A 23,474-nucleotide genomic window follows, 5' to 3' on the forward strand; every position below is an offset into this window, starting at 1 on the left:
CTATTCGCACCCATGCCCCTAAATAATATTTCACAGTCTTACACAGTCATTTTTTTACCTAAAATGATCAAGCAATAAAATACAATTTATTTAATTGACCATCAGAGAAAAAGCATAAAACACATCTATGCTTAACTAAATCATCCCAAAATATGGCAAAATGGGTTTTGGTCTGATAGGACAAATCCAAAGGGTATGTTTAGTGCAGATATAGCACATCAATAAAAAAAACAACACCTATACCATTGGTGGAAAAAATTTTATTTATCAAATCAAATCAAATCAAATCAAATCAAATCAAATTAAATCAAATTTATTTGTCACATACATGCAGGGTACGACATGCAGTAAAATGCTTTTTATGATGGTCCGGCATGAGGGAATAGGATGAAGAGAAAAAGAAACCAATAAAAAAAGGCGGATTAATAAAGTACAAACTATATAAAATATAAAATATATAAAGATATATATGAGAGAAAAAGTGTATATACATGGTATGCTTATGAGAGTAAACAGTAAAAGAGTAAAATACATTATTATTGAGGCTGAATTTTTATCAAAGGGCTCATAAATAAATAAAATTACTAATAAATTTTAATGTAAGAAATTCAGGTGTCTGTTAGTCAGATGAAGATGAAAATGTATTTCCCTCTTTCAGCAAGATCATGTGACATGAACTACTAGTTCCAGCTGTTGAGTCTACACGCTTGCTACACAATAAAGCCAAACATTTCTACGTCACATAATTCCCGTGACGTCACAGACCGCTCCTCTATATAAACGCCGGTTCGACGCAGCAGGTTGTTTTCGCTTCATCATGGCGTTACTCGGGAAGTTAAAGATTAAGGAGTCGCGCTACACTGAGGTCTTGAAAAGGGCGAAGAGAAACGGCCTGTGTCACACCTACTTCAGTCTGAACGGAGATCGTTACACTGGAGAATGGAAAGATGGCAGGAGACACGGGACTGGAGCGCAGGAGTTTAAGAAAACCAGAACGTTGTATGAGGGGGAATGGAAACAGAACACGCGAGATGGATACGGGGTTCTGAGCAAACTTCTCCCATCTTCTGAAGAGTACCAGATCGTGTACAAAGGAACGTGGAGGAACGACCTGAGGAACGGATTTGGTACAAACATCTACAGCTCGAGCTCGCGATATGACGGGGAATGGTTAATAAATGAGAGGTGTGGATGGGGAAGGATGTATTATGAAAATGGAGATGTTTATGAAGGACAGTGGATGGACGATAAACCCCACGGCCAGGGCACGTTGTTCCTCAAAGACGGGAACTCGTATAAAGGGTTCATGAAGGCCGGAAAGAAGCACGGCCATGGACGCTTCTACTACAGAAACCTCGATCAGGTGTATGAGGGATTCTGGCAGAATGATACACCTGTGTGTGGGATGTTGTGCCAAAACAAATGGAAGACCACCCCCTCTTTAGAATCGAGCCTCATCCCAGCAATGATGTTGAGACATGCCCAAAGGAGCTCTGAAGCACAGACTGGAACGATACCGGTCCAGGAAAAAAAAGAATGACGACCTTCTTTTCATGGACCTCCTAGGAACTCGGGAAATGGGCTCGAGAACTTGGGGTCACGTGCTGCGCGCACGCGACGAGCAGTAAACAATAATATACAGCATCAGAATATAATGTAAATAAACCTGTAAATATGTGTGCAACAAATAAACAGAAAGGCTCTAAAAAGTGTGCAGAAACTGTTGCACAAGTGCAGTAAGAATATATATATAATTTATTGGTGGAAAAGAAAATATAGGAAAATAAATACTTTTTGAGCATGTACACGTGTACAGAAATGATATATTTACTGTATCTGTATTTTACATACTTTTTTCTTAAACTTCACTACAATTCAAAGTCAAATATCTGACTTTTTACTCAACTACATTTTGATAAATCATCCGTTTTAATTTATGAATGGATCAAAACGTAACTGCAATCCACCAATCAGAGCTCATACACTCAGCAAGGAGGGGCGGGGGCTTGTGTGACGCCACTTCAGTCTTCAGGGTTTCCAGTGGGAGAACTGACAACACTTGGAGTGACGTCACGCCAGTATGGACAGTTGAATCCAAACGAAAAATTATGCATAAGAACAAAAGGATTAATCTCTCATGAGATTTAGAAAAAAAGAGAAAAGCAGTACAAGATATTCCTTTATTCAGCAGCAAAGAAAAAGAAATGCAAATATATAAAAGAATAGAGACATACTATAGTATACATTATATACACAACACAATGTATAAATACAAACTACAAACTACAAAATACAAAAAAATACAAATAACAGACATATTGCACACACAATATTGCACGGTTTTCAAGATTTCTGTTATTGCACGTGTTGTTTATAATGGGAAGAAACGTGCAAAATATAAAACAGTGTATGCAGTTCTATCGCTCATATTATATGAGGATTATATGAAGACTAGTGTATGTTAATGCATTTAATAAAATAGGCTAATAACTGTATATCACTGTATTATGCTGTGTTGCCAGTTATGCATTTATGCACAGACTCGATTCATAAATGCATAACAGGCAACACAGCATAATACAGTGATATACAGTTAAAAGAAGCTAAAAGAAAATATTGTTGCTCTATGCCATATTTATGCTCTATTTCTTTTAGATTGCATAACAATTTATATTATGTAGTTTATCATAATGTGTGTAGCAACAAAACACATTTGTGTCAAAGGTTTTCTGTGATTGTACTGAATAGGCCCTGAACTGACTTTATTAAGGAGAATCTTCAGTGCAGCTCAAAAGGCTGATTTAAAAGACATATATTATAAGAATACAGATGTTGTATGTATCTTATGGCAACAATTATCCAAGTTTTAAGGTTCTTGGTTGTGAGAGTTTCATAAATTGCGCACAAATGACGTGTAACTGTTTACATACAGTTCAGCATCAGTTCAACATCAAGCAGAAGATTATGAGAGAGTAATACATGATGGATGAAACTGCTGACTCTAACATCCCCACAACACCTGTAGCCTTATTTGAGCAATTTTTGTTTAAAAAAAAAAAAGTTTTGGGTTCATGATAATTTTACAGGAACTGGAGCAGTAATTCCAAAAGAAGGAATTAATAAAGACTTCAATGCAGTAGTAGGTCTAGAGGTGGCTGGATATGTAAAAGATATGCAAAACAATCCCCTAAATTAATTCAGAAATTTTTTTATTTACAGTTAATGACTATAAAATTGCCAGCCACTGTATTTTTTTTTACACTGAATACTATTAGGATTGAACTTTTTTCGTTTTTCTTTCCTTGTGTTTCCCTATTTTTCCCACTTGGTGTCGCCATTGTTTCCCTACGCCCTTCCTTAGTGTTCTATTGTTTCTACCTGGGTGGTTTAAGTTCTCCTTTTATGTCAGCCTTTTGGCTTAACCATTGAAATTGTGTGGTCTGTTTCCTGTGTTTGGTTTCCGTTATTTCCAGACTTTTTCTGAGTTTCCCCAGTGTATGTCCTTGTTTCTGAGATTGATTTTTGCTTTGTTTTGTTTTTTTCTGTGAAGACAATATTTTTGCTATTTCCTAAAAAAGACTTTAAGATTTCTCTTAAATTCTTGATGAGTTTTGCTTTTATCCATTTTGAATTGTGGGCTTTTTCTTTGCTTTTGTGTGTAGCAATTCACAGCCTGAATCACATTTAAGTTCGCAGATGACACAAGCGTGGTGGGTCTCATCAGCAGGAACGACGAGTCAGCATACAAAGAGAAGGTGTAACACTTAACAGCCTGGTGTAGAGCCAACAACCTCTCTCTGAACCTGTCCCCAAAGAGATGATTGTTGACTTCAGGAGAACATAGGGGGACGATTCTCCACTGATCATTGACGGATCCTCCGTGGAGATCATCAAGAGCACCAAATTCCTTGGTGTTCACCTGGCGGAGAACTTTACCTGGTCACGTAACACCAAAAAAGCCCAGCAGGTCTCTACTTCCTGAGAAGGCTGAGGAAAGCCCATCTCCCTCCCCCCCTCATGACTGTGTTCTACAGACGGACCATCAAGAGCATCCTGAGCAGCTGCATCACTGCCTGTTTTGGGAACTGCAGTGTCTCTGATTGCAAGACCCTACAGAGGATAGTGAGGATGGCTGAGAAGATCATTGGAGTCTTTCTCCCCTCCATCACTGACATTTACACCATACGCTGCATCCACTAAGCGAACAGCATTGTGGACGACCCCCTCACACACACTCTTCACCCTCCTGACATCAGAAAAGCAGTTCCAAAGCTTTCAGGCCGTCACATCCAACAACAATGCAACAGCTTTTTCCTGCAAGCCATCAGGCTCCTCAACACAGAACTGAAACTGAAACTCTCACACACACACACACACACACACACACACACACACACACACACACACACACACTCACACACACACACACACACACACACACACACACACACACACACACACACACACACTCACACACACACACACACACACACACACACACACAGACACACAGACACACAGACACACACACACACACACACACACACACACACACACACACACACTCACACACACACACACACACACACACACACACACACACACACACACTAAACTGTTACTAAACTGTACAACCTGACCTCACTCATCTCAATACTCATCTCAATCCATTCCACCACTATTTATATATTTATATTTAATCGTATTTTACTGTTTACATGCCGTTTTTTTGCACCTCTCGACTGCTGCTACTGCTGTTTTTGCACTGCATTGTGTTTATGTTTACAAATACTCTTTGTTTATAATCCTTTATAGTACTCTTTTGCACTACTGTATAATCACAGTATACATTAGGTACTGTGTTGGTGCTATTTTTTATTTTGTGTTACGTGTATTTGTCCCACACGTCTTGTGTTGTTTGTCTGCACTGTTTTTTTTCTGCACTGTTTTCATGAGGTTGCACTCAATGCACTTTATGTAGCTCTATGTTGTTTGATTTAGCACCAGGGTTCTGGAGGAACGTTGTATCATTTTCACTGTGTAATGCGTCAGCTATATATGGTAGAAATGACAATAAAAGCTTCTTGACTTGACTTTAAAAAGGTTAAAAACTGAGTGAATTGTTTGCTGTTAAAAGAATTCAGTAGAAATAAAACAGAAATGCAAATAAAAAACCCCAAAAGGTTGACTTGCCATGTCTTCCTGTGCTCCAACATTCACATACATATACATATATACACTCACACTATAACTGCAAAAGTATTGGGACACCTGACTTCTCCAGCCATATGTGGTTCTTCCCCAAAATGTTACCCCAAAGTTTTAAAGATATAATTGTACAGGATCTCTTTGGAGGCAGTAGTACCACTAAGGCTGTTGTATCCAGGCTGACCTTGAGCTCTGAAACCAGTTTGTTTAATATTTAAAGAAAATAATTTCACTGTCTTCCCGTGGGCTCACCACCTGCAGGAGGGACTGTAAGGGACCGGTGCTGAGAGGATTGGGCAGCAGTCGAAGGCGGGGGCCTTGACAGCCCGATCCCTGGACACGGAGAAGTGTCTGGGGAATCTGCTTAGACTGCTGCCCCCGCGACCCGAATTACGGATAAGCGGGAGAAGATGAATGAATGAATGAATGAATAATTTCACTGTGCTTAAAGTGTATGTCACATACTGTATATTGGCTGTTTGATATGGTAAGTATATAATACGTTTTCCAGCGTTAACGAATCTCTTCTGTTAACGCTGTAACAGTCAGAGATAAAGCTACATCACATTTTTATAAACTGGAAAGCTTTTTTGTGCATTCTGCAGGGTCTCTCTGGTTCCTCTCGATGCAATAAATAAAAACAATCTTTCTCATTGTTTTTATTTATTTATTTATTTTTGGGGGAGTGGTGGCTCCAGCGGTTAAGGCGCTGGGTTGCCGATCGGAAGGTCTGGGGTTCAAGCCCCGGTATCGCCAGGCTGCCACTCTTGGGCCCTTGAGCAAGGCCCTTAACCCTCTATGCTCCGGGGGTCCCTTACGAGGGAAATATCAAGGTCCGTGACGTCGGAGTGACGTGGGGCCGCCTTCCTGTGGGCTCACCACCTGCAGGAGGGACCGTAAGGGACGGTGCTGTGAGAATTGGGCAGCATTTGAAGGCGGGGGCCTGCTTAGACTGCTGCCCCCGTGACCCGAATTACGGATAAGCGGGAGAAAATGAATGAATGGATGAATCTTTCTCATTCTTTATCTCATTAGGGTTTGATTAACTTTTTCAGTGGAGTAGGTATTTTTAACTTCCCCTTCTGGTATTTTGGGTAAGTCGTGGCACTCTGGTGTGGGTTTGGGATTTGGATTCAAGGTCGCCATTATTGCTGCAGATGCTCTTGGCCAACTGAAACGTGGGAAATTTGAGGTTTTGCCCGTGGAGCCTATTTTTAGGCACTGAACTGCCTCCTGCTGCCCCTGGGTCTACTAGGCATAATTGTGTAACAATGCACATGACGAGCCAGATCAAGTTTGTTGACACAAGCGTGGTGGGTCTCATCAGCAAGAATGATGAGTCAGCATACAGAGATGAAGTACAGAGTTTAATGGAGCAGTGCAAAGCTGACAACCTGTTTCTGTATGTGTTTAAAACAATAAAGATAGTTGTTGACTTCAGGGGGACACGTGGTGATTGAACATCAAGAGCTCTTCTGTGGAGATCGTTTAGAGCACCAAGTTCTTAAGAACCTCACCTGGGGCATCAACAACAACAACTCCATAACAAGGAAAACCCTGCACCGTCTCTACATTATGAGAAACCTGAGGAAGACCCAGCTCCCACCACACATCCTCACAATGTTTAAGAGAGGGACCATTGAGAGCATCCTGCTCAGCTGTATCACTGCCTGGTTTGGACGATCTCGGATGGCTGAGAAGATCATCGGGGTTTCCCTTCCCTCTATCATGGACATTTAAGCCACATGCTGCATGTATAAAGCCATTAGCATTGTGGCTAAACACAGACACCCCATTTTCCTGTCGTCTGGAAAAAGGTAATAATGCATTCGGGTCCCCAGATCCAGACTGTGTAATAGTTTCTTTCTGGCTTCTCAACATGAAGAGACTGGACTGACACACACACAAATAAACACTTATCGAAATTCTGTTTGCCCCAAATTTCTGTGGTTTTGCTGCTGCTGTGCTGCACTTCACTGTGTTTACTGTCTCTGCACTAAATGTGGCACGTGTGCATTTTATATACTTAGTTTGGAGTTGTATGTAGTTCTGCATTCCTTTTTCTTCATATAAGTTGTCTCATGAAGCACCTTGGTCCTGTGGGAACATTGTTTCACTGGGTATTGTACATTTTATGGTTAAAATGTCATTAGAAGCCTACTTGACTTGGTTTCAAGGAGTGTTGGATGGTTTCTCTAATCACCGTTCAGTTTACCTAATTAGGTACCTAATTAACCTTGAGGCTTGATCATTTAGGTGCTCAAATTGGAAATAACAACGATAACACGATGAAAGAATACTGCCAGACTTATCAGCTCGGTTTGGAATGACTTGCAAACAAGCAGAGCAAATCTGAAACAGTTTTATATCCGAATCTTCCAAAGCAGTAGCCAACAAATATAGAAACACAGAATGCTGTTGTCACTGGTTTTGCATTTCTTTCTTCTCAGTGATGGCATAGTTTGAAACAGTACAAGAAGATAGCGACATAACACTGACTCTATCAGAATCAGAATCATCTTTATTGCCAAGTATCATGGGTTGCATGTACAAGGAATTTGTCATGGTGTGCTGGGGCTATAAAAATAGGAAAAACTTAAAAAAGAAAGTAGGAAAAGCAACTAATACAATAATAAATAAAGGTAAAGACATCAGCAATACAGTTTGTGCAGGGTATGAAAAGTAAAGTGATGCAGGGTAATAATAATGTAATAAGCAATGCAATGAAGTCCAATGGCTGCAGTATAGTCCTTAATGGTTGTGTTCATGTAATACATAAAATGAACAGTGTGGAGTGATATTACTGTAATGTTTATGTTTATAGGAGCAGGTCAGAGAAAATGGTGGGTCCTGGGTGTTATGAGGTCTATCTATCTATCTATCTATCTATCTATCTATCTATCTATCTATCTATCTATCTATCTGTCTGTCTGTCTGTCTGTCTGTCTGTCTGTCTGTCTGTCTGTCTGTCTGTCTGTCTGTCTGTCTGTCTATCTATCTATCTATATCTCTATCTATATCTCTATATCTCTATCTCTATCTCTATCTATCTATATCTCTATCTTTATATCTATTTATCTATTTATCTATCTATCTATCTATCTATCTATCTATCTATCTATCTATCTATCTATCTATCTATCTATCTATCTATCTATCTATCTCGGTCCGTCTGTCACCACGTGTCTGTTCTAACCCACAGTAACATACATTTTTATTTTTGTATTAGAAAATTATATTTCATAATTTCATTCCTATATTTCATAGATCCTAAAATTTGCACCCCATGCTACTCCCAGACAGTTTATTTTTTATAGCAAATTTGCACATCACAAGATCCTTGATGATGGTAACGACGGTGCATGTATATATATAAATTTCCCTTTTGGATCGAAGGAGACTGAAAGCAAGCAACAAAGGATTAGTGTTTAGCACTTACTGAATCTACAAGAAGTACAAGATAGGAATGGTGAAGTGGATGACATTGCAAGGACCTTTTATCAGTTGGGGATCATAGTCAGAAATAACCCCATTATTAAAATAAAATTCCTTAGCTGTCCAGATTAAAAGCAAGTAAAACTACCTGCTAAATATATAAATAGTTTTTACATTATTTTGGACAAACTCCGCACATAAATGCAGCTCTCCCAGTCCTATCCAGCTTGTTCATTAGGCTATATAAACAATCGCCATTAGTCACTTTCGTCAGCAGCTTCTGAAAATTTGCATTTGTATCAAGAACCTTTAATTGTCATAAAGCAACGTAAGACAACACGAACCTTTTAGGACCTAAAGTAAGTTGTCCTTGTCACATACAGTGAATCATGTGTATTATTCCTAATGACTAGATGTCACGTTTATATTCTCCAAAGTCGCACACATTTGAGGTAAGTAGTGATTTAACATACACTGACAATATAAACAAAAGTATTGGGACACCAGTTTAAATCCCAGCATCGCTTCTTCTTTCGGCTTTTCCCATTAGGGGTCGCAACAGTGGATCATTCGTCGCCATACCCTCCTTATCCTCTACATCTGCCTCTTTCAAATCAACTACCTGTATGTCTTCCCTCACCACATCCATAAACCTACTCCACAGTCTTCCTCTTTTCCTCCTTCCTGGTGGCTCTATTCTCAGCATTCTCCTACTGATATACCCCATGTCCCTCCTCTGCACATGCCAAACCTCAATCTCACCTCCCTCACCTTGTCTCCAAAATGTCCTACATGCCCTGTCCCTCTAATAAACTCATTGCTAATCCATCACCGTCACTCCCAACGGAAACCTCAACATCTTCAGCTCTGCTATCTCCAGCTTCACCTCCTGTCTTTTAGTCAAACTTACCTACCTACATACCTATATACAGTAAATACATACATACATACATACATAGATACAGTATTTATCTACCAATCCATCTGTCTGCCTATTTCTCCCCGCTATCAGTCAGTATGGCACTAGCAGTAGCTGTATTTGTCACATCCATTTGAAACAAAAATCATCTTTTTTAAACCATTCTCAGTTTTTGCTGACATGAGTTTTGTTTTAAAATAAATGTTCACATTAAACGCAGATCTCTGGCTGTCTGGACCATGTATGTCTTAATGTATCAGGTTGCCAGTTCCCTCACAATTATTCCTGTCCAGCTCCTTAATTGGAAACAACGGCTTGATCATTGGTTGTGCCATATATTTTTTCTAAATTGTTGATTTTACAGTGTTCCTAGGCCTAGGCCAAAGCCTTATTAAGGGTTCACAATTAGTACATGATCTTGGCTGCGATACCTCGTAAAGTCAGATATATTGGAAATTCAGCTGGATTGGAAATAGAAAAAGTTTTATTTCTTATTTGAGAAATAAAATACTAGTTAATTACTCATCTTTGAGGACAGCAAAATACTTTTATTTGTACTTTGATTACCTTGAACAAAGTTTAGGTTCTGGAAGTTTAAGCTTCATGAGCCACAGCCACACTTTCCATTCCTATATTATGCCAGCAGAGGTCACTGTCACTCATTACTCCTATTAGTTCCTATTTCTAAACCATATTTGCAAGCATAAAGTTTTGCTCTCCCTCTCTCTATTTATTTATGAGTGCAGTTTAAATCCAGTGATTCTGTGACACCTGACATGTGTAACATATTGAACTCTGGGTTTAATATTAAAGGTGAACGATAGTTTATTCATTGTAATAATAAACTAGTAATAATGATGCTTGCTTCTTCAGTGGAATTGACCTGGCTGGGCTTTGTCCTTTTAGGAAAAAACTGAAATGTAGTGATAGACTGATATGCTGATCCTGTCAGGTGTCATCACTCTGCATGCATTTGCCATCTTTTAGTTCGACTTGATCTGAAGAGCAGTGTTCTGAACACGGTTAAGGATTTTCAAATAAGCAATTATGCTTTGCTGAACATACCCCTCCTTTTCAGTCGCCAATATCAACTCCCCTTCACCACACACGTACATCTTACACACATACACACACTCACACACACACACACACGCCATCCTGTTCTGTTCTCGACTTTAAAATGCACTGTTGCCATGGTGACAGTATGGCGCACACTCTCGTTATCCCTTTTTCTCTTTTTTATACACTTCTCTCTCCTTTGTGAACGTGGAGAGATATCACTGATTCTCTTGTTTCTTTCAGCCTTCGAGATGTACACGCTTGTTTAAATGGAGGTGGATTCTAAACAGCGTGTTGCGTTGTTCGCCTTTGATTGTCTCAGTCGAAACCATGAGTGAACACAATTCAGAAAAGCAATAGTCGAATTGTTTTGCACGATATCCTTCTGAGAAAACAAAAGAAACAAAACATAGAACATTTCCTCCCACCCACAGGCAAGAAAACAGGGGAGAAAAGAAAGCGCGAGCGAGAGAGGGAGGGAGAATGCGTGTGAGAGAGACAGGAAGAGAGACAGAGGGTAAGAGAGGGAGAACAGTCGATGGATGCTGCTTGGACAGATTGAGCGGTTTATTCTCCTGTGATAAGGACTAGAGTGCTGCAGGGATGGATGGCAAGGGAAGACACATTCCACCAGGTAACCACACAGATACATACAAAAGCATTCACTTTATTGCCACGGAGCTTCGGTCAGGCTGGAGGATTGGTAAATATTCGCAACTGAGTGTGTATGAGGTCTGGCTACACACGTCTCAATATATGTCTTTCATTTGTGGTCTATCTCCAAATGATCTTCTTCTTCAGGTTGTGTACATGTAGATTAATTTCCTTCAAGATGCTGCCATACGAGCCTGGAATTTGTATTATAAACAAGCTTTCGAAAAAAGGTTGACCTCTACCTAGTCATTTCAGGTGAAATGTAAAATGTTATTCAAGACAAGATATGTGCAAGTCAATCCCGTGTACTACAGATTAGAACTAATATTCTTGATAGCATTAATGTTATTTGAAATCACACTTCTTCTTCTTCTTCTTCTTCACACAGACACACTCTATAAATATTATATAAGTCGGTTAGGCCATTAGTTTTCAACATTATACAATTCTGATATTTTATTACAAATATTAGTAATAATTTTTGCTTTTTTATATTGCCATTGTAACAGATTGAAAGTTTACTTACAATATAAAGGCAATGCCAATGTTACCTGAATACCACCATCATACACATATAAATCATTTATTTAAGACTGAAATTAAACTTTTACATTTTTAATGTGTCTTTTATAAAATGAGATTTTTCAGGCAATTTTTGATTTATTTCTTTCTATTCAAACTGATGGTTTAGGAGACGAGTGCACAGGTGAAAGCATTCCAGCACTCTGATTAGTTAAGGTTGTTGGATTATCCAACATTTTGACGTCACTGCAATCAGGTTATGAAGCAGCCTCAAACCGAATGCATTGAATGATCAATAGAGAATCGTTTCAAAATGTAAGAATTCAAGTTGTTAGTGTCAGCAAAAGATAGCAAGGTTATAATAATAATGATAATAATAATAATGAACATCTACACTTACTCTTCATTTACATTTTGAGCTACAAATGTACAGCAAGCGAGTTATCTACTGCTCTATTGCATGTTTTTATCCAAAAAAAAGAAAGAAAGAGAAAGAAAGAAAGAAAGAAAGAAAGAAAGAAAGAAAGAAAGAAAGAAAGAAAGAAAGAAAGAAAGAAAGAAAAGAAAATGGCAGCATGATTGATTGCTAAAGCTTTGCAAAGTGGATTCACTGGGGTGCCTCATGTGTACATGACAGATGTTGCTACTGCTTTGGTCAATTTTTTTGTTGCTGTTAAAATGTTGCTTAAGTATAATAATTATATTTAATGAACATTTATATCTATATGTCATTAATGTATATGATTGAATTAGAAAAAAAAAACACATACAAAAACAATAAGCTTTTACTAACTGTAGATATTTGTATATTTACCTGTGCACTGTTTACACTATCAAAAGTATACATAATACTTACATTTTTACAACCTTAGAAGTCAAGTCAAGTCAAGTCAAGTTTATTTCTATAGCGCTTTTCACAACAGACATTGTCTCAAAGCAGCTTTACAGAAATCAACAGTTAAGGTGAATGGTGTGCGTTTTTCACTGATGAGCAGCCGTGGTGACTGTGGCAAGGAAAAACTCCCTTAGATGTTATGAGGAAGAAACCTTGAGAGGAACCAGACTCAAAAGGGGAACCCATCCTCATTTGGGTGACATCAAGAGTTTGATCATAAATCTTTCAACAATACAGAACACTGGAGAGTGAGAACTAACATGAGCACTGGAGTATAAGATTATAAGTAAATGTTCTTTCAACAGTCTTTGGTATAAAAGTAGGAGCTACTGAGCTCAACATTTGTGATCATCACAGATCCAGCATCAGCTTCTCCATGCCAGAGCCCTTAAACACTCCAGTAGGTCCAATGTCAAAACTCGACACATGTAGTGGGATCCAATTGGCACTGGTACGTCTCTAGATGGTTCAGGATGTTTGCGAGTTTGGCATCTACTTCCTTACAGTTTGCAATAATTCATAAATAACATTTCTTGAAAGCAATTTGGCAGGATCTTTGAGTTTTGATGTGTAAAATGACCAAACACTACCAGGATGTTCTTCATTTGTCAAATATACACATACATATTTATTCTTCATAATTTGACCAGTGTCCTTGTCAATCTAAGAATATCAATATCAATATTAATCTGACCAACCTAAAAAAATATTGGATTTCTAGCTAAATAAACGAAACCAATATTACAGTTAATCATAGATGATATGCATAATATCTATAAAAATCACAGAAAATGGTTTATCACAATTGTAACACGTAGGAACGTTGTAGTAATGTTTAGCATCACTATGTAAACTGTATATGTAAATCAAAATCACGTGGGCATTTATCAGCTCATTAGTACTCCAGATGACTCATAGTTGCATTTGCATAGAAGAGGCACTATCAAGAGCTGCCACAGGAGTTTTTGGCCAGACAAGCTTTTCATTGCATGTTTTTGAGGTTATTATACAATTTTTTAACACTCAAAGGTGTGAGAGAAGATTCATTCATTTTGGAAGTCGGATAGAAATTTGACCAACATACACATAAATTAAGCTTTGTACAAACAACAAGGAATCATTTTTTTAAAAAAGATTTTTGGTTTACTATTTTTTAGCATATTAAGTATATCATATTATTATTATTATATACAGTATTACATTTTATTATGTGTGAGTTCACTGTTTGTTTTTACGCTGTAGATGGTAACTATCGGGTCTCTAACACTGAATACAATTGACTAAATTACTAATTCTAATTGAATAGTGCTTTTGACAATTGTCCAACAGCAGCATTTTACAGCAGTGACTAGATCATGAACATAAATTGTACATGTATAAATCCATCCATGTAAGTTTATCCCTAATGAGCGGCTTGCTGGTGGAGTGGTGACAGTGGCCAGAAAAAACTCTTTGAGATGGAACCCTGAGAGGAACCAGACCCATCCTCATCTGGGTGGCACCAACTGTTTATTCATTACAGTTCCATCACTGTTGAAGCTGCCACTGATCGACACAAATGCAAAACTGTTCATGGCAACGGTGGTTCTAATCAGTTGTAGCAGACTGTTTCCATAAATTACAGTCCATCATCATTGTTCTTGAGTTTAACTTTTCACAGTAACGTCATGGATTTTTAAAGTGTTTATGTGTAACCATATTCAGCTGCAGTGAGTGGTCTCTAATAGAAAAGAAGTCCATCAAGAGGTTGGGTGTCAGAGGGAATTATGCAGGAAAGAAGAAAGGGGGAGGATCAGTGGTACCTCAGGAACTTTTTTAACTTGATGGGGGCAACAGGGATGGCGAGAAACATGCATTATTATTCAATAAACTTGAATGAATTCTTGAGAGTGGGAGGACGACATCATCTAATCTTCCCAGTTTACCAAAACACTCTACAACCATATTCCTCCCAGATCTGCTCCTTTACCAAAGAGAAACCTATTAAAAAAAGACTTGACTAAACAAATACTGTATATTTTAAATCTTAAGCACTGTGACTATGTCTGTGTCCTGAACACTATTTGGAAAACTGTTCTATAACACTGGGGCATGTAAGAGAAAGCTCTGCCCCCTGCCCCCTCTTCCATTAGCTTTTCCACAGATCTTTAGTAGTATTACCTAATACACTTTACACCCAGACTACTATGATTTATTTATTATTATCATCATCATTATTATTAGTTAGCAGTTATTAGTATAAAACTTTCTTTCAGCTTCTCCCATTAGGGGTCGCCACAGCGGACCATCCGCATGTTTGATTTGGCACATGTTTTTACGCTGGATGCCCCTTCCTAATGCAACCCTCCCCATTTATCCGAGCTTGGGAGCGGGCCCTAAGGCTTGTGCAACCCTGATGGCTGGGGTTGATTCCCTGACCGGGGATCAAACCCGGGCAGTTATTAGTATATCACGCAAAATTTCTGATAATCCCGTTTGCACAGTGTAACTGCACATATATTTCATTGTACATAGTCATTTTATTAAAATCGAGTGCAATTATATTTAGTTTATTCTTACATTTTCTTTTTATTCTCACATTTTCTTATTGCTGCACGTCTCTGAGATCTAGCAAACAAACTCTGCTGTATCACTACAACAACAAGCCCTCTTACACATATGTGAGCTCACGGAGATTGTTTAGCATTGCTCTAACAGACAAAGGACCAAGAAATGTCACCTCTTCCCACTTAATGAGCAAGACCAATTATCCTGTCTAGGACACTTTCTTGTTGTACCACTTAGGATCCCTGAATCTATGTAAAAAAAACATTCAATTCTTTGAAATCCAACATCTTGTACACTTCAAGCTGTGTTACCTTTCACCACTCTTATTCCTGAGATCTGTGTTAAATACTCACATGTTTATTTATAGTGCCACAGATGCTTCCTTTCCACGATGAATCCAGGACCTATAAGAAGCAATTAAGTTATGATTTTAACTACTCCCTTTGTATCTATAAAACAATGTTTCTTAATGAAACCAAAATATCTTTTGTGAATCTGATCTGTAAAAAAAACCAAAACAACTAAGTATAAAATTCAAGCCAAAATGATCCAGCCAGGCTTTCTATAAACGAGTTTATGGCAAAAATGAAGTATGATTACCTGAAAAGCTTAAACAGTCATGATTTATAGATTCTGTACAATTACATTTACTTACATCTATTTCTCAGGATCTAATACTTGCTGAATATGCATAAATATGTGTATGTATAAATATGCACCTTTTTTCATATTTACAGATCATTTTGTTATTTCCTTTATATGGATATGATATATGATATAATATGATATGATATGATATGATATGATATGATATATGATATGCTATACAAAACACAAAAAATAGTTTAAATTGGAAAAAATATATATATTCTATATATAATTCTATATATAATTATATATTATAATTATATTAAATTTTTTATTATATATTTGTCTTACCAAACTTTTGTTCTTTTCTACTTGTGGCAGCAATGGTATGGTGTGAAAGGGGCATACAGGTGCTTCTCACCACTGTGGGGGCCTTTGCTGCATTTGCCCTGATGACAGTGGCCATCGGCACCGACTACTGGCTGTACGCACGTGCCTTTATCTGCAACAGTACTGCCAACTCTTCTCAGGATGACCCCCACAACAAGGACAAGAAAGACCCCGGAGCCCTCACTCACTCCGGCCTCTGGAGAATCTGCTGCCTCGAAGGTACAGCATATGCATCTTTGTACTGCATAGGAGCCTGTGTAGGAGCCAAAAAGCAAGCAAGCAACAAAGAGTATGCTCGTGTATATACCTCTGTATTGGTCTATAAGGCAGAGCATAGCAAAATGAAGTCATCACTAATCTTTGAAATGTTCTATACCAGATATTTCAGGACAAGCACAAGCTTATCTGTGGCATGCACTGAATTTGATGCGAATGATGTTTGCTGTGTTTGTGCCACAACTGGAGAAAGACGTCCATATTAGAACGCTGTAAAAAATGTTTAGTATATCAATACTAATCCTCTGGTCAAATCCTGAAATGCTGTTTTTTTCTGTTATTCCTCAAGAGTTAGTGCAAATGGCTGTGATTATATGATGAATTATTAAAGGTCAATAGTGTCATTCAGTGCATGCTTTGTTTTCTGCATAATTGCATGAAAAAAAAAAACAGTAATGTAAGCTAAGAAATACCAGTCACCCTGCTAAAATGTATTGAATCCTCTGCTATCGTGCAGCTGTCTTGGTTCAAAAGCAAGAAATAGAGAATCGAAAAAACTGTTGAGACTTTCAGGACAATATTAGATGCAATTATCAAAGCTGTATAGGACCGTGGTCCTTATAATATGTGGGTTTTCTTTTAAATAATGTAAAAATAATTCAAATTTTACAGCAGAAATGCTATTTATTAATTTGGTTCTCTCTCAGGGTTAAAAAGAGGTGTGTGCTCCCAGATCAACCATTTCCCAGAGGATGCGGATTATGACCAGGATGCTGCAGAGTACCTCTTACGTGAGTCGCATGTGTTCGTGGCTCCTCCGTGTATAAGCCGATGGTTTGTGTTGTCAGATTTGAGCCGTACAATAAAGAGAGGTGTCGCTGATGTGTTTGACATCTTACTTCCCCTCTATTCTCTTTTTTTTCTAATTATGTTCTTCTCCTATTTTTTCCTTATTCCACCAGGTGTAGTCAGGGCCTCCAGTATATTTCCCATTCTCAGTGCTATACTGTTGCTGCTAGGTGGGGTATGTGTGGCATCCAGTCGGTTCTACAAGACCAAGAGACACATTATTCTGGGAGCAGGCATTTTGTTTGTGGTTGCAGGTAGGCACAAACAATTGCTTTTGAAACTACATGCTTGGTTTTCGGTATAAAGTCTTCTTATAACTGCTACCAATTTCTATATTAAATGTTGAAATGTCTATATAATCCTTATCTCTAGGTGAAATACAATATTTTTTAGATTCAAATGATCAAATACCTCATTGTGTAAATCTCCTTTTACATGTAAGACATTGCCTATAGAACTCCATTAAAGCAAAGCATCTATAGATTTTTATAACAGATTACAATACCCCATGTTGTAATGTGATAAAACATTAATGTTCAATGGACACCAAGCTTTTAATTTGTCAGTTTTGTCTGGTGGTGGGTTTGATTTTGCCCACAGAAAAAAAACTGTCAATATTTATTGGGCGGTACGCTCACTGCTTTTCTAATTTGGATGCTCAACTTCCTCAAATGATGATTGTTTGACTTCTGAAAGGTGATTGTACCGGTCATGAACATGACTGACATCTCAAACGTAAACATACACTATATGAAAAAAGTATTAAGTCAAGAATTTTCACAAGGATAACTTGAATTTCTTTCACCGTTCAGCTATAGTTGTGGATTCAGTATGCAATTGTATGAAATGGTTTAGTAACAAGAGCATGAATATAGCAATCAATTGATGTAATGAATAAGATCATATTTACACTGTAGGTACAAACAAGAAGGCATAAAACATTATGATTTTCTGGAGGCCTGAGGATAAGGATAGGATAACTGTCAGAACTGACGAGGAGCTGTCATGCAGATGGTTTAGCACTATTATAGATCAACTATTGTGATGATAGATGACGTTTAAAAAGGAAAAGGGTACAATAAACCGATAAACAAGGACTGTCTTTCCCTTAGTTGATATTTTGCCCTTTCTCATATAAGCAATTGGGGTGATTCGTCTCATACCTCGATTATTTGTCAGCAAATTAATTTAGTAAATAGAATATAACTAGAAAATATTGCAAAGCCATAATATCTGCCTTAGATGATCAGATTGGCAAAGATGAGTTAGCAAGAGTTTATTTATTGTCACCTACTTCATGTAGCCATTAGACTCTTTATTTTGACACATTGCCTATCAACAGTCTAAAGTGGTAAGACACAGGATCTGGCTCATGGATGATGGATCTAGTAGAAAGCTGAGCACACGGGATTCCCAGTGGTTTATATGAGCCAGCATCATAATCTCTGGTATTAGATTTTTCTGGCTTTAGAAATGAAGGCAACCAGACAGAACTAATCCTTTGGCTGTTGAGATTACATAGGCCAGTCAGACACAAAAAAAGGCCAGCAATGGATCAGTATGTCAGAGTAGGAGTTCTGATGAATTCATCAAGTAAGTGAAAATGTCCTCGGATCAATTTGGTAGGAAATGTTTTAGGAGTTGCTCTTAAGCTGCGGTGTAAAGTATGTGAGTAAATGTACTTCATTACTGTATCAAATGATTATTAGGTATTTGAAGTATTTTAATGAGTATCAAAGATATAAGCAATTTTTACTCTAGATTTTTTTACACTAGATTTATGATTCAGTTTATGTACTTTTTACTTACTGACTGTTACCGAAAACATTTTACAAATTACCTCTGTTGAAGATGTAAGGCTCAACATTCCTCTACTCGCATCTGCTGTGAGCGACTTTCTAACACTGCTGGCCTCATTTTCAGTTAAAAAAGAAGCTAAAATAAATTACAACAACTTTGAGAACCAGCTTTTGTTAAAGTTAAATAAAAAATATTGCCTCTTTTTGGGACTGAGAGGTGAATCACATCACATTCTGGCATGTTGAAGAGGCTGTTGTGTTGACGGGTAATGCAATGTTGAGGTGTAGAATTTGATTTGCGTTTTAGAAAATAAAACCTCAACTGTTATTGGCTTTTCACTTACATGAGTCTTGGTGTTGAGGGCTAGTGCATCTTTGAACCTACATTCAATATGAACTAATACTCAATTACTCTTTAAATCAGATACTCCAAGACTTTTACTCAAGTCATGTTGGAATTGGTGACTTTTAACTCGTAATGTAGTAAGTTTTGCATTAAGGTATCTACACTTCAGATACACCTCTGCTCTAAAGGGAGTCATTTGGTGCTGAATTCTGGTCTTTGATGTACTTTGACATTATATACAATGAATGTATAGTGTAGTGTTTCTTTAATGGCTGGAGTGCCAATTTTGCCAGCATGTTCATGTCCATATGTTAAGTCTGGGATGGCAGAGAAAAACATGGCTAAGGACCATTGTACCATTGCTAGATAAAATCTATGCCTGTGAGCCTTAACATACACCTCCAGCTTCGGTAATGCTATGTTTATGTAATGATGCGTTTTTCTGTATCTGCCAAATAATTTTTGTACACTAAGATGCGCCCCATAGAAAAGACCTTGTTACTTAAATATAACAGTGTTATCTGTTTTTAATTTGCTCCATATTCTCAGGGGATCATGAGCTTTAATCCTGATTGCCAGAGTCTTCCATGGCCAAGAGCCAAGGGAGCAAAATATTGGTGATGCTTTCCGGTTGGGAACATTGGCATACTCGCGTTGCTGTCAATCACAGTGACACCAGCTATTCGTGGGTGTCTCTGAGCTCATGCATGCAGATGAAGGCAGATAGCACTTACCTAGAAATGTGTTATGCGGCCCTGTGACGCAGCATAGTTCAAGACGATGCGGTTGGCTGTCTTCACATAATTTGGAGAATGTGTGTGCCTTCATCCTCCATGATGGATAGCTGTTGTGTGATAAGGGAGTGCTGGATTGCACCTGGGAATTGGCAAACAGGGAAAGAAAAAATTTTAATAACACGGATTAAAAAAAGAGAAAGTAAAATCACTGTGGAATCTGGGGATCAGACACACTCCACCTGGGATCACTTCAAGCTAATTATTTGGTTGTTTGTGAGCCATGTCAAAATCTCTTGTGTAGTTTGTCCACAAAAACCACACATCTGAATCGATAAAAGTGTGAGGAGCACAGCATTAAAATTGATGTCTACTAGGTGTTTGATTTTATTCAGTTCAAATCTTGTGCGTTAACAAAGAATTAAATTACCGTGCTGTGGTCACAGGTGTGACGCCACCAAGGAAATCTGCAAAACAAGATGTGGACGACAGAGTAGTATGGAGACGGATAATCCGCTGTTGCGACCCCTAATGGGAGGAGCCGAAAGCAGAAGAAAAATCCTTTAATCACCTTTATAGCGTATAAGGGAGTCATGTGACAAAAGGACGAACGACTCGGACTGAAGTACTCATGAGTTGAACTTCTCAGTTCTGTTTCCTGTGTAATGCACTGCATAGCATAAAGGCAAGTCATGTGACAAAAGAATGAACAACTCGGACTAGAACAGTCTCGAGGTGAACTACTTAATTCTGTTTCTTGTACATAACCTACAGAGATTTTGCGACGCTTTGATCATAAGCATCCAATAGAATATGAACAAATCACTCTTTAGGACGACTCATTCTTCTGATTCACAATAAAGACTCATTCAAAATGAACAAAACGTTCACCACTAGTGTAAAGGGGTGTTGGATAAGCTGCAACACATCAGTGGTATTGATTTGGAGAGGTGCAAATTTTCTCTAAAAATGCTGACAAATGGCACCGGAATATGGTGATGCTGATGTAGATCCACACTCTATTAACAGACCTCTGAAGCATTTGTTTACAGGATGTCTAATACTCTTTATTATTAACAGTCTTTTTATTTTTTTTTAAACTAGGTCTGAGTAACATCATTGGCGTGATCGTGTACATCTCAGCGGCATTGAGCGACATCTCACCGAAGAAGGACGAAGACAAGAAGTGGCACTACTCCTATGGCTGGTCGTTTTACTTTGGTGGCCTGTCATTCATTTTAGCTGAGGTGGTGGGCGTGCTGGCTGTTAACATCTACATCGAGCGAAACAAGGAACTGCGTTGCCGCTCACGTGCAGACCTCTTCCACAGTACGACCTCTGCTGTGCTGCGGCTACCCTCTTACCGCTTCCGCAGGGGCCGCCGCTCCTCGCGCTCCAGTTCGCGCTCTACAGCCGAGCCGCCACGATCATGCGACCCCTCACCTCCCGGCCTTGGTGTCAAGAACTTCAGCCCACCACTGGCCACTGGCCCTCCACCTTTCTCAGTGGCTACGTTGCCTAACCCACACACACATTCAGGAGGAGGGGGAGGAGGAGGAGGAGGAGGAGGAGGAGGAGGAGGAGTTGGGGACATCTCCATGTACACACTTGGCAGGGAAGGCAAACCCCCCATGTACGGAACAGTGGACCGTGCTTCTCTTTACCAGCTTCACAACTACTTTCCGACAAAGGAAGGTGGAGCAGGGACACTCATGACTGGGACATTGCCATCCCTTTCCAAATCAAACCTGGCTTCAGCCAATGCCTCGTCTTCCTCTGGCCCTGGGGTGCAGCAATCCTCACTCACAGCTGGGAATACAGCGACTATGGAAAGGGATAGGGGGCTTGGCACGCTTGATCGGCTGGGGAAAGGCGATAGCAGCAACACCAATACTCTCAACAGGAGAACAACCCCGGTGTAATGCGGGACTCAGAAAAGGGAAAAGGGGGGAGGAAGGTTGGTGGGGAAGAAGAGAAACTAAAAGAGAATGTGGACAGCTGGTGAAAGGCAATAGCTTCAAAACTTGTTGAAAAAGAGAATGCTCTGGCGATTTTTGAGGGTTAGAAAGGTGGATTTTTTGGGAGAGTTAGGGTGGTGGGAGACAGACGTGTATCGAAAGAGGTATTTCGAAAGAGGGAACGATTGTGAGAGATGGAAGAGGAAACATGATAATCTAAACTGAGACAGGCAATGAGGGTTAGGAAGAGGAAGCGTGGGAGGTAGAGAGATGAGAAAGAGAGAGAGGGCTGAGAATCAGAGAAAAGGAGGATGACTCAGAGGACATAGAGAAGAGAAAGAGAGAGATAAGCCAATCATCCTCCTTTTCTCTCTCCTTATCTGTTTTCAAACATGGTGACTTTAGTCATAAATAGAGTTAAATTCGCACTTTTACTGATTCATGTCAAAATACTTGATGTGTGTGATGGTGGTCTTACTTTGGTCTCTTTTGAGTCCAGTGCATTATATTATCAGGTTTATGCCTGTTACTTATTTAGCATTCCAATATAGTCTCTTTTATTATTGTAGATGTTAATGTTTGGGTTATTAGAATTCCCTTTTGTTATGAAATTGTTTATTTAATAACTGATTTTATTTGGTTTCCATTTCAGTATATGAACTAAACTGTGATTTTTCTTTTCTTGCACATTCTGACAATATTTTATAATGTCATTCAGTGTTAAGCAAGTACATATTTGTGAGGTTTTGTGACATTATTGGCGACATCATCAATCACTATTATTATTATTATTATTATTATTATTATTATTATTATTATTATTATTATTATTATTATTATTATTATTATTATTATTATTATTATTATGTCGCTCTCACAAAGACAATACTTAGACTTGTGGAATTTCCTTTATTGTAATTGTAGGTGTATTTAATAGTTAGATTCCATATAAATATGTTGGTTTAAATTACTAAAATTAGTCTCCTTAATATTTTTGCAGTGGGCTGAGAGGTTTGAGAGACTGTTTACTAGAAAACTGAGTTATAGGGAAGGACAAAAGTAAAAGTGAAAAAGAAAGACTTTTGCCAGAGGAGCAATACTTATACCTATAAAACCTCACCAGAAAAGACAAAAAACTATATGGATATGTGTAAGACTTTTTTTTTTTTGGACAAATAAAACTAAATATATTCTACTAAATGTATGCAATTGAAATTATGTGTATATATTTATATGCATTGCAGTTTTAATTTGTTCCTAACAGGGAAGCTAAATACTAAATACTTTACATTTTGTTATATAGATCACCATAGCACACATGAGACCGCAGCAGTCCATTCGCAGAGTCGAAGTAT

The 23,474-nt window shown here is 38.3% G+C and overlaps 2 protein-coding genes and 1 long non-coding RNA gene across 3 annotated transcripts; 2 read left to right on the forward strand and 1 right to left on the reverse strand.

The window, feature by feature from the left end:
• The first annotated feature begins 762 nt into the window (after positions 1 to 762).
• Positions 763 to 1,794, forward strand: LOC310728247 (uncharacterized protein). The gene has a single exon (XM_083545456.1). The coding sequence runs from the start codon at positions 818 to 820 to the stop codon at positions 1,538 to 1,540; it is 723 nt and encodes a 240-aa protein (XP_083401582.1). The 5' UTR covers positions 763 to 817; the 3' UTR covers positions 1,541 to 1,794.
• A 9,053-nt stretch (positions 1,795 to 10,847) lies between these two features.
• cacng8a (calcium channel, voltage-dependent, gamma subunit 8a) lies at positions 10,848 to 22,099 on the forward strand. The gene is made up of 5 exons (XM_083544367.1): positions 10,848 to 11,255; positions 16,209 to 16,436; positions 17,141 to 17,224; positions 17,396 to 17,536; positions 21,266 to 22,099. The coding sequence occupies exons 1-5, from the start codon at positions 11,225 to 11,227 to the stop codon at positions 22,081 to 22,083; spliced, it is 1,302 nt and encodes a 433-aa protein (XP_083400493.1). The 5' UTR covers positions 10,848 to 11,224; the 3' UTR covers positions 22,084 to 22,099.
• Positions 16,353 to 21,653, reverse strand: LOC310727711. Its single transcript, XR_014534076.1, has 3 exons — positions 21,526 to 21,653; positions 20,162 to 20,292; positions 16,353 to 16,458 (listed from the first exon to the last, which is right to left on the reverse strand). It is a non-coding gene; the product is annotated as an uncharacterized lncRNA (long non-coding RNA).
• Positions 22,100 to 23,474: the final 1,375 nt, after the last annotated feature.

Source organism: Silurus aristotelis, assembly GCF_946808225.1.
Source record: "Silurus aristotelis genome assembly, chromosome: 6".
Taxonomy (NCBI): Eukaryota; Metazoa; Chordata; class Actinopteri; order Siluriformes; family Siluridae; genus Silurus; species Silurus aristotelis.

Excerpts from the sequence above, each read along its gene's own strand:
- LOC310728247 (XM_083545456.1), top strand. The coding sequence starts at position 818 with ATGGCGTTACTCGGGAAGTTAAAGATTAAGGAGTCGCGCTACACTGAG.
- cacng8a (XM_083544367.1), top strand. The coding sequence starts at position 11,225 with ATGGATGGCAAGGGAAGACACATTCCACCAG. Across the intron at positions 17,225-17,395 it reads TGCTGCAGAGTACCTCTTAC|GTGTAGTCAGGGCCTCCAGT; the intron begins GTGAGTCGCATG and ends TTATTCCACCAG. Across the intron at positions 17,537-21,265 it reads CATTTTGTTTGTGGTTGCAG|GTCTGAGTAACATCATTGGC; the intron begins GTAGGCACAAAC and ends TTTTTAAACTAG.